The sequence below is a fragment of the Hemitrygon akajei genome, chromosome 4, assembly GCF_048418815.1.
Source record: "Hemitrygon akajei chromosome 4, sHemAka1.3, whole genome shotgun sequence".
In the NCBI taxonomy this organism is placed as follows: domain Eukaryota; kingdom Metazoa; phylum Chordata; class Chondrichthyes; order Myliobatiformes; family Dasyatidae; genus Hemitrygon; species Hemitrygon akajei.
This window is the reverse complement of record NC_133127.1, coordinates 68,066,074-68,077,869: the sequence shown is the minus strand read 5'-3', so window position 1 is coordinate 68,077,869 and position 11,796 is coordinate 68,066,074. Positions and strand designations below refer to the sequence as shown.

The 11,796-nt window shown below is 38.3% G+C and overlaps 1 protein-coding gene across 7 annotated transcripts in view; it reads left to right on the top strand.

Moving 5' to 3' along the window:
• The first annotated feature begins 1,932 nt into the window (after window positions 1-1,932).
• The window catches only part of abhd18 (abhydrolase domain containing 18), a 61,967-nt gene continuing 52,103 nt past the window's right edge, over window positions 1,933-11,796 (top strand). Inside the window, exons 1-6 of one of the 7 annotated variants that reach the window (XM_073042803.1) lie at window positions 1,933-2,003; window positions 2,130-2,266; window positions 4,603-4,675; window positions 6,195-6,255; window positions 6,546-6,665; window positions 7,434-7,518. In XM_073042803.1, the coding sequence (XP_072898904.1) occupies window positions 6,574-6,665; window positions 7,434-7,518 (177 nt within the window). In that variant the 5' untranslated portion in view covers window positions 1,933-2,003; window positions 2,130-2,266; window positions 4,603-4,675; window positions 6,195-6,255; window positions 6,546-6,573. Of the gene's footprint in view, window positions 2,004-2,129; window positions 2,360-4,602; window positions 4,808-6,194; window positions 6,256-6,545; window positions 6,666-7,433; window positions 7,519-11,796 lie in introns of all 7 variants that reach the window. The other 6 variants (XM_073042801.1, XM_073042797.1, XM_073042798.1 and 3 more) reach the window with 6 other exon arrangements.

Below are 11,796 nucleotides of genomic sequence, written 5' to 3'. Positions count from 1 at the left end.
AACTGACAGGTCTATAATTGCCAGGCTTACTTCTAGAACCCTTTTTAAACAATGGAACCACATGAGCAATACGCCAATCCTCCGGCACAATCCCTGTTTCTGGATGTTCTGGATGTTGTGGGAGGTAAGGATGAAAGGAACTCTATCACTTTTAAGGCAGCAGGCATATGTGGTGAGCGTGGATGTTTGGGAACTAACTGGCCTATATTTAACTGCCTTTTGCCTACATCAATTTTTAAACAGTGGCATGATATTTGCTGTCTTCAAAGCCTGCTCCGCCTTTCAATAAGATCATGGCTGATCTGGCCATGGACTGAATTCAACCTACCTGCCTTCTCCCCAAAACCCTTAATTCCCCTACTATGCAAAAAGCTATCCAACCATGTCTTAAATATATTTACTGAGGTAGCCTTCACTGCTTCATTGGGCTGAGAACTCTTCTGATTCACCATCTTCTGGGAAAAGCAGTTCTTCCTCATCTCCATTCTGAATCTACTCCCCTCAATCTTGAGGCCTAGTTCTAGTCTCACCTACCAGTGGAAACAACTTTCCTGCCTCTATCTTATCTATCTCTTTCATAATTTTATATTTTTCTTGTAGGATCTCCACTCATTCTTCTGAATTCTAGTGAATACAGTCCCAGGCAACTCAATCTCTCCTCATAGTCTAATCCCCTTATCTCTGGAATCAACCTGGTGAACCTCCTCTACACCCCCTCCAAATCCATACATCCTTCCTCAAGTAAGGAGATCAGTTCTGCATGCAGTACTCCAAGTGTGGCCTCACTAGTACCCTGTATTGTTGCAGCATGACCTCTCTACTCTTAAATTCAATCCCTCTAGCAATGAAGGCCAATGTTCCATTTGCCTTCTTGATAGCCTGCTGCACCTGCAAAGCAATCTTTTGTGATTCCTGCACAAGCACTCCCAAGTCCCTCTGCACAGCAGTATGCTGCAATTTTTTACCATTTAAATCATAATCTGCTCTTTCATTTTTCCTTCCAAAGTGGATGACCTCGCATTTACCCACATTGTACTCCATCTACCAGACCCTTGCCCACTAACTTAACCTATCTATATCTCTCTGTAGACTCTCCATATCTTCTGCACAATTTGCTTTTCCATTCCATTTAGTATCATCAGCAAACTTAGATACACTACACTTAGTCCCCTCTGCCAGATTGTTAATGTATATTGTGAACAGTTGCGGGCCCAGCACTGACCCCTATGGCCCACCACTCACCACTGATTGCCAACCAGAGTAACACCCATGTATCCCATCTCTCTGCTTTCCATTAGTTAACTAATCCTCTATCCATGCTAATACATCACCCCCAACTGTAAGCATTCTCATCTTATGGATAAGTCTTTTATGCGGCACCTTATCAAATGCCTTCAGGAAATCCAAGGAAATCCCCTCCATCCACTGTGTTCATTATATCCTCAAAGAACTCCACCAAGTGTTTCAAACAGAACCTGTCTTTGCTGAATCCATGCTGTGTCCATTTCTGGATCCATTTCTTTCCAGATCCCTCGCCATTTCTTCTTTGATGATAGCTTCAAGCATTTTCCCAATTTCTTATTTTAACTTTCAGTATATTTTATGTATTGGACCGTACTCCTGCCACAAAACAACAAATTTCACATGTCATTGATAATAAACCTGAATCTGATTCAGAATGCAGAACATAGTGTTCCAGTTACAGAGAGTGCAGTACAGACAGTTAAGGCTCAAGGCCATGAGGAGGTAGACTATGAAGTCAACAGAAGAAAATTTTATTTTGATTTACTGAGGCACTAACCTTCTTTCCCACCTATAGCCATTTCCTCTACCTGTCCTAATACAACCTGCGTTGTTCAGCATACCAACCATCCCCATCCGCCCTCAGCTCAGTTCCGACCTGCAGGTTTTCTGGGCGCTGATTGGAGGACTGCTGGATCACGCGGTGTTTGCAAGATGGCGGCGTTCTTGGTAACGGGATGAGGACGAGCACTGTGGTTGAAGTGAGTAAGAACAAAGCGAACGATTGTTATCGCCGTTGTCCGTTGGTTTATTTTTATTTTGAAATTATATTGTACACGATGGTTCGATTGCTAGTGAGGTTGACCCTCTGACTTCTCGAATTGCAGATGTTACTTGAATGACCCGTTTTGTTTCGGTGCAGTCTTGGGTTATAATGAAGATCGGTTGATGAAGAAGAGCGTTCTCGTCTTCCAGGCAAATCGAGGAGCTCATTCGGATCAGGACATAATTCTAATGTGTTTTGGTAATGTTTTAAGCGATGTAAAAGAGATTGAATGTGATTGTAAAATCTATCCCACTCTAAATACGTTGGTGGATGCTGATGGCATTTTTACGGGTAAAAATGTTTAATGAAACGTAAATTTAGAATAAAATGAAAATAGCACGTAACCTTTTTTGCAAAAAATACTGCTTAAACAGTAACTAGCAAAAGTAAAATTAATTTGATTTTGTTTAAAAGTTTGACAAACTAGTAAATGGTTCTTATACATTGCAGAAAACAGATCACCTGATTTTGTCCCATTGTTGTGTGGGAATTGGCTGTTGGTTGCTGTTTCTTCCTTTACCACCAATATCACTGACTAAAATGTTTAGGATATCTTGAACAGAACTACATTGTGATTTTTGCAGGTTGAAAATGAGAGGCTGTAACTCAAGTGGTTGAGAGGAAGGGGGAGTGGAAACAGTGATGTAGCCAGATTGGGGAAAGCAGTGGGTTAGGAGCTATTGATAAGATTATGAGTGACCTGATTAAATCATGGAGCCCAGTTCAAGGGGCCAAATGACCTATGTTTTCAATCCCTCATCTTGTAATATAAAAAGAAACAGAATCAGTTTTAATATCACTGGTATATGTTGTGAGAATGATAAGATCCTTTTGCTTGGGGACTTCAACTCTAGGGTGGGACAGAATAACAGGATTTGGAGTGGAGTGCTAGGTAGGCATGGTATTGGCAAGATCAATGCAAGTGGCATGAGGCTACTTACTCTTTGCTCTGAGCATAACCTTACCATAACCAACACCATCTTCCAGCAGAAGGCAAAATATAAGACCTCGTGGATGCACCCTCGCTCTAAACATTGGCACGTGGTCGATGTTTTGTGGCAGCAGTGTGTTGCAATACATAATTTAAACTATAAATTACAATAAGAAATATATGTAAAATAGGTAGTGAAAAAAGAGCACAATAACAAAAGTAAAAAATATTGAGGTAATGTACATGGATTCATTGTCCATTCAGAAATCTGATGGTGGTGGGGAAGAAGCTGATGAGTGCATGTCTTCAGGCTCCTGGACCACCTCCTTGATTGTATCAATGAGAAGAAGGCATGTCCAGGGTGATTTTGGTCCTTAATGATGAATGCCACCCTTTTGAAGCATTGCCTCAAAAAAGCAAGTAACCTGTTCAGTTGTTTAGTAAAAACGGAGCAGGTCTAGGAACTGCAGATAACTTGCTTTTAATAATAGAATTATTAAATATATTGAGGTGCTTCATTGGAATCTTATACAAGATTTATTGCTAAGCCACTTTTAAGAAATTAGGAGAAACAGATTTTAGAGAATTTCTAAAAGGGGGAAGGTAAAGAGGTTTACCAAAACCTGGGGCCTTAGCTGTTGAAGGCCACAGCCAGTAATAATAAAGGCAGATTTGCACGAGAGACCAGAATTGACGGGGTATAGGAGTCTTGAGTTCTATAGGAGTTGAAGATTAAATTGTTGACCAATTTAACTATATTCCACCTTTCACTCGTAGACAGCCCATAACCCTCCATTTTTTATTACATCCATGTGCCTATCTAGGAGTCTTTAAAATGTCACTGTTGTGTCAGCCTCTACCACCATTCCCGACAGTGTTTACCAGTCATCCACCATTCTCTGTATATTAAAAAAATCTGCCTCTGACATCTCTCCTATATTTTAATCCACTTACTTTAAGCCTTTGTACTCTGGTATTCGCCATTGCTCTTATGGGATAAAGGTGCTAGCTATCTACCTATGCCCCTCATAATCTTATAAATCTAGATCAAGTCTCCTCTCATCCTTTGTCACTTCAAAGAACAAATCCCTAGCCTGGAGGACATAAAGAAGGATTGGAGTAATCACCTTTATGATTGGAGTAAGAACTTTATTGGTAGTATTGTATGCCTTTGGAATGTTCCACCACTGCTATGGATGCGCAGTTGTTGCTGAAATTGATATAATTTAGATTTGGAAAGGAATACTTTGGGGAAACGTATTTGAGGTACAAGATCATTCATTTTCTTGTTGAGACATTTGTATGGGTATATGGCCACCAGCTCCTACTACTTGTGTTCCTTACAGATATATAGTTGCAAGAAAAAGTTTGTGAACCCTTTGCAATTACCTGGTTTTCTGCATTAATTACTCATAAAATGTGGTCATGATTTTCATCTAAGTCACAATAATAGACAAACACAATCTGCCTAAATTAATAACACATAAACAATTGTACTACTTCCCATCAATAACTGAGTACACCATTTAAACAGTAATCAGTACACAGTAAGAGAAATTGTCTACAAATGGAGAAAATTCAGTACTGTTGCTTCTCTCCCTAGGAGTGAGCGTCCTGCAAAGATCACACCAGGAGCACAATGTGCAATGCTGAAGGAGGTGAAAAATAACCCAAGGGTAACAGCAAAAGACCTGCAAAAATCTCTAGAAGTTGCTGCAGTTTCTATTCATGTGTCAACTGTAAGAAAAACACTAAACAACAATGCAGTTCATGGAGGAAACCGTTGCTCTCTAAAATAAAAAGTTGTTGTACGTTTCAAGTTTGCAAAAGACCACCTGGATGTTCTACAATGCTTCTGGGACAATGTTTTCTGGACAGATGAGACAAAAGTTGAATTTTTTGGCAGAAATGCTCATTGTTGTGTTTGATGGGAAAAGGGCACTCCAAACCAACACCAAAATCTCATCCCAGCTGATGAATGGTGAAGGAGTATCATGGTTTGGGGCTGCTTAGCTGATTCAGTGCAATTATTGAGGGAAGAATGGGAGACATTTTACAGGAGAATATCAGGGTAGCGGTCTCACCTGAAGCTTAATAGATGATGCAACAAGACAATGATCTGAAACACCAGAGTTAACCAACAACAGAATAGTTTAAAAAGAAGAAAATTTGTGTTTTAGAATGACCAAGTTAGAGTCCAGACCCTAACTCAACTGAAATGCTGATGCATGACCTGAAGAGGGCTGTTCATGCAAGGTATCCCAGAAATATTGATGAACTGAAACAGTTTTGTATGGAGGAATAGTCTAAAATTCCTCCTTGCCATTGTGCAGGTCTGACAGTAGATACAGGCTGTCCCCGAGTTATGAAAGTCCGACTTACAAACTGAAGAAGGAGAACGCTATCCGCCATTTTAAGTTGTTGCCGTTGACACTGTGTTGAGTGTGTATCTTTGTATTTGGCTTAAATTGTTCTTAGTAAGATTCACCCTGACCCCCCCCCCCCCCCCACACACACTTTTCTAGTCAGCACTGCCCTCACTTGTCCCATTTAACCTGTCTCAGTGTGGTAGACTTTAGGACCCCGCGGAGCTTGGGACCTGCCGCCTGCAGTGTTTCTGTTCTGTTGATGGAAAACGATCACGATTAAAAATAAAGTGGGAATATAAAGTGGAAATAATAAAGCAATCGGAAGGAGGTGAAACGCCATCAGTCATTGGAAAAGTGTTAGGCTACAGTCGGTCAACGATCGGAACAATTTTAAAGGATAAAGTGAGAATAATGGAGGATGTAAAAGGCCCTGCCCTGATGAAAGCTGCAATTAATACTAAGTGACGCAGTGGTTTAATTATTGAAATATATACGTTTCTTAAGTGTTTTATATGCATAGAAAGGTAAAATATATACTATATACTAAGACAAACATTTGACTAACTGACGCTAAATAATAGTAGATGTACCTGTTCCGACTTGCATACAGTTCCGACTTACGTGCAAATCTGACTTAAAGATGGACTCAGGAACGGAACTCATTCGTAACCCGGGGGACTGCCTGTACAGGAAACGTTTGGTGGAGGTTATTGATGCTAATGGTGGTTCTACCAATTATTAAATACAAAAGTTCACATACTTGTGAATCATTAAACAATGTGTTCAATAAAGACATGAAAAGTACAATTGTTTGTTGTGTTATTAGTTTAGGCAGACTTGGATGAAGATCAGACCACATTTTACGATTGATTGATGCAGAAAACCAGGTAACTGGAAAGGCTTCACAAATTTTTTCTTGCAACTGTAGTTGTAGAATGAGGTAATTTAATTCCAAGGGTCAAGTTAATATTTGCACTTTTGGGGAAGTAGCCTAGTTTGAGAGATGCCAAGAATTTTTTCCTTTATAGTTTCAAAAGCTGAGGATTTATGTAAAAATGTTAGCATTTGTTAAGTATTGGATAAAATAATTTTAATTATGTTTTCGTAATTGTAATAATTTTATATCTTTAATTTACCTATTAAATATGTGATTGGAAAATATTTTTTGTTTAATTAGATGTATTTAAAATTAATTGGACCTTCTAATGGGTGTCAGTAAATTGGACGTCCTCTATAGACGATTCCTTCTTACGAAGTTTTTCATCCAAGGATGGGGAAAACCAGACGATCTCAGAAGGTACTCTTGGTGTCATTTCTTGATTATGTCACTCATTATTTTAGTGTACATTGTTACAGTAACCTAGTGGACTATTTCATTTGTGGGATTGATTTTGTAGCTGGTTTGTCTGCTGATTTACAATACTGTTAGAATTTTATTACTTTAGCCTGCTTCAACTTTGCCAGATTGGAAGACTTTACAAACTATTGGATGTTATCCAATTAATAGTCCAACACACTGGAACATAGAATGTAATGTACAGACAGTGCAGGCCCATTGGCCCATGATGTTGTGTTGACCTTTTAACCTACTCTTCTGATCAATTTAATCCTTCCCTCTCCCATAGACTTCCAATTTTCTTTCACCTACAAGCCTTTCTAAGAGTTTCTTAAATGTCCCTATTGTATCTGCTTGTATTGTATTGCATTACCAGACCCTGGCAATGTGTTCCATGCAACTACCCCTCTCTCTCTGCATTTAAAAAAAACCGCAACCTTTGACAACCCTCCTATACTTTAGTCATCATAATTTTGTGCCCATTGTATTAGCAATTTTCTCCTTAGGGAAAAAGTCTCTGCTTTACTCTCTAAACAGAGATCAATTATCAAATTTTAATATTTAATTCTGTAAATGATAATGTTGCTTTGCTTTTGTTTGTAATTCCAAATGTATGCTTCAACTTACGGTGTTCAACAATATGATGGGCACATTTAATGAAATACTTCACAGTCACATGAATATAAAATTCACTAAAGTAATGTAATTGTTTTCCTTTTAAAATTGCAGATTGTTTGAATTTAGGAAAACAATAGGAAACAGAGAAAAATGTCAACAGTTAGTACCAAAAGACTATCCCATATTCATCGACAAGGTAATAAACTGTCACAAAAAGATCTTTTAAAAGTGCCTGACTTTTGCATTAGATTAGGTTGTGTGCCAGAATATAATTGTTTCAGTCTTTGGCTGATTTAACTAGATACACATACCTCTGTAAAGCTGATTTTTGGCTAGGTTGTGATAGAAAGTACTAATTCTGGTGTTGGATTCCAGCAGAATCTCCTGGATTGTCGTGGGAAATAATAATAGTATACATGTTATTGTAGATTAATTTTGGTAATATCAATTGCTGAATTCTATCCTCAACTGGTTCTGTAGCTTCATATTTTTCGGTTCAGTCATGGCAGGATATAATTTTTAGTATCAGTTGACACTTGTATTGATCTTTTAATTTAAGAAACATTTGACAAGCAAGTCAGACTTAGCACTTTAGCATCTGGAGATGTTAGAAAGAGCTGAAGTCATTGCGAAAGAGGTTGATTTTTGAGAATGCTTCCGATGGTAAGGAGAAACTTAGCAAGAGGAAAGGAATTAAATTCTTCAAGACTAATTATGCTAGAATATAAAGAAATGGTAGTGACCCTAGTTGGATGTGCCATAATTAGCATTTAATCCATATCTCTAATTGTTCTTGAAGTTGGTTGTGATGTTAAAGCCTACCTTGTGGTGAAGGCATAGAAATAGTAAAGCTCCAAGACTTTTACCGACCAGTTGAATATCAGTTAAGCATTTGAAATATAGGCGGAGTAGAACTTTCAACTGATACTGTTCTTTCAAATAATTTGAGAGTAGGAACTTTTATATGATGAAGAGGTATGGATGGCATGAGTAAATGAAATGATTTGCGAAGTAAGTCAGTAAACTGGAGGTAACCCCTGAAAGTTAATAGAAAAAGGACTGCTAAGTGATTATTGGCTCAGTTCAAATGGATTTTGTGCTGCAGTTGTGAATAAAATGCTTTTGAATAGTTGGGGGGGGTGACGAGGAAGATGTTGGAAAATCGAAGTGTGTTCAAATGCATGGTTGAGTTTTTAGCAGCTGTGGGAGTAAAATAATGTTTTAAAAAATTATCTTGACGATGGGATAATTATGTTGAGTGAAGCAGGACACTGATGTACAGAGTTGGATTTAGTGAGTTGGCAAGACATGGGTGGGAAATGGAAAATAAATAGATTAAAACTTAAATGTGGCTTAAGTGCATCAATGCTGAGGATATTTAGAACCAATTGTGATTTCATACCTAGCTGTATAAGTGCTGTTAATACTTCATGTATGATAGAATTGTTTCTAGCTTCCTTATAAATTTAGGATAGTGAAAAGACAAAACTGGTTGTCAGTTTATGTATACTTACAATTATAACTTCTTGGATTGCTCTTGAGTTAGTGGAATTAATGTGGGAAATTATTAAGATGAACCTCTATTAATTTGTTAGATAAACATCTATATATCGACTAGCCCCCAAAAATGAACAAAATGGTTTTTGTTGATGTTGTTTCATCTTTCTGTTCTGTGAACTTGTGTGTAGCAGGAAAATGCATAAAATGTGATCAGAATATTTGGTTGATCAATGCTTCCCTCAAGTTTGTCTTACTGTAATGATACCTAGGGTTATAGGGTTAAAAGTTTATTTGGATTGAATTCCCTGGAATTTGTCAAGGATGATTTAATCAGTTTTAAGTTAGAACTATCAAATAATTGCTGTAATTTTCATGATAAACAATCTCAAATTAACTTTTTAGTTACTGTTACAGTCCCAGATTCAGAGGAAGAATGTGGGTGAAAACTGACTTAAAATACTTATATTGAAGAAAGTGTTTTTAAAAAAAAGTCCTGTTCTTACTGCATGAATCATCTGTATCAACATTATATCAGGACAAGATTGGGAGTAGATTATGATTGATTTTGCTATTGTCACTGGCTGTCCCTGCCCCTTACTGTCCAAGTTTCATCCAACAAGACTCAAGTAAATGTGTAAGTAGATGAACAGTGAATGAGACAGTTTTAAAGATAAACAATTGGGGGAAAGCACATCCAGCTAACTCCATTGCAACATTTTATAATTACCGATTAAAATGATAAAGTATAGCACTATAGTAAAATGAAGTGAGTGTCTAATGCACTGTGATTGAGGAGGATTTGAGGTATAGATGTTGGAGAACAAAATAGCAGATCAGAGCAAGGTTCCAGAAAGAATTGAGTTTGTTTGCAGACTAATCTGAGCAATTTAGATCAGGTATGAGTGAAGCTAATATTTTGATGATTGCTATGTTTTGAATAAACTGGAGCTTATGATGGATGAGGCCGGAACTGTGGGCATTGCAACAATTGATTATTGAAGTTTATATTAGCTTCAGATAGATTGGCTAGTGAATAAATCTTCATTAATCCTCTCTTAGCCAGCACCAATGCCATTTTGAGTCATCCAGTTTCTTTTAAGCTTCATCCTAACACGTATTCTTTCATCTCTCCCCCTTCTTACTTTTAATAGCATTGATAAGGTTCTCCCAACCCATATAAATACTGTGTCATCCAGATTCATTTGGTGACTTTCCTATCACAATCATTTGTCCTCTCAGTCTGTCCCTTTTCACTGAAGTGTTGAATGTGCTTGTTTTCTTGTTCTTTCTACTGTTCATATGAAGTTATTCAGCTGAAATGTTAACATTGTTTCTGCATGACCTGCTCAATATTTCAAATTTATTTTATTGCAGGACATTTATTCTTTAGCTCAGTCTGAACATATGCATTGGAAGAATGAATTAGTCTCAAAAGAACAAAGCCTATACTTGGGTTTGGGAGTTAATGGATTTGGTTTTTCCAATCTTGAAGAAATTGATACTGAATTGGTAGAACAGAGAACCTGACAGCAGAGGGATGTTGTTGAGATGGAAGTGTTTTTAGACTATGTAGCAGTTGTCATCTAATTCCATTTAGCATTCTTGGGAATTGCCTATTTACATTGGCTGTTGGAATCTTTATTTTAAAAATAAATGTTCAGGGCATCACTGGACTGGGAACAAGGAAAGAGGAAAAAATACGATATGAATCAGCTCCATCATTGAATAGCACTATCTCACAGGGCAGTGATTCATTATAGCACACGTGATACTCCATTCTGAATGCTCAGGTACATATCCCTTTCCATACTTTACAAAGAACATCTGCTCAGGTTACGCTGTGCTGTTTTGGGAATCTGGCATAACCCCCTCTACCTTCTCAGCTTCTCTGGTTATAGCTGTGTCAAGAGCTCAGTTTGAGTCCTGGCCTTTGCTGGCACTCTCCCAGCAAAGAATTGCCCTATGGATAGATACAGAATGGTTGCCTTTTAGGGCTGTTGATGACTTTGCCATGGTGAATGGTCAGCTGCTCATCACTGAGGTGTTGGGTTTCATCATCAAACAGGTGGTGCTGACAGAAACCACAGGATCCAGGCAGTCTGTTAACATATGGAGAAGGTGCTGCCAATCTCCAACAGGACAATCCGAATGCAGCCCTGGGCCCCACTCCTCAGCATTGAGTGGCTACAGTGCCTGCCTTGCTCTGTACACCGTACTGCCCTGGCTTTCATACTAGCCCTTTTAAGCAGTTTTTCTGCATTAATTGTAGAGCAGTACATTGTGAGGTCAGTGGCAGACTCCTGGCTCAGTAGCAAAAGGCAATAAGAAAGCTGGGTTCAAATGAGGTTCGCAGTGCTATTAGTAACACATTTACCTCTAATTATAAGGCAACAATGAAAGCTTTTAGCACTGATACCATGTTGGTGTCTGGGAACATATTCTGAGTGTATATAATCATTGCTAATTCTCTATCTCAACATCATTTTCGTGTTCTATCATCATGAGTGGTTCCTTAAGGTTGTAATAGTTGGGGGTGGCCGTGGGGTAAGCTCCCACTGCTTATTAAATACTCCCAATGGCATGTGTCTGAAATAGCCTCTGACCAGCTCCTGCCCTTCACTTGTGGCTTAGCAACTATGCTCGGCAAACTTGTTTCTACTGGCAGGATAAGAGGCAAAGGTAGGTTACTGGCATATTAAAATCAGATGGGGCTCATCAGCTATGATTTCCTCATCATCTAGACCACTCTAGATGATGAGGAAAAAGGCCCACTTATTCTATTAATTTTGTTTTGTCATCCATTGCAATGTGATACCTGCTATTCCATCTGCTTAAATTATGCACTCTAACATCTTATGTGGACTTGTGTGTTTCCTCTGCCTTTCCTTTCTCCTCTGCCCCATCTCTATTATCAGATTCTTTCCTCTCCAGCCCTTGACCTTTCTCATCCACTTGGTTTCACCTATCACCTTCT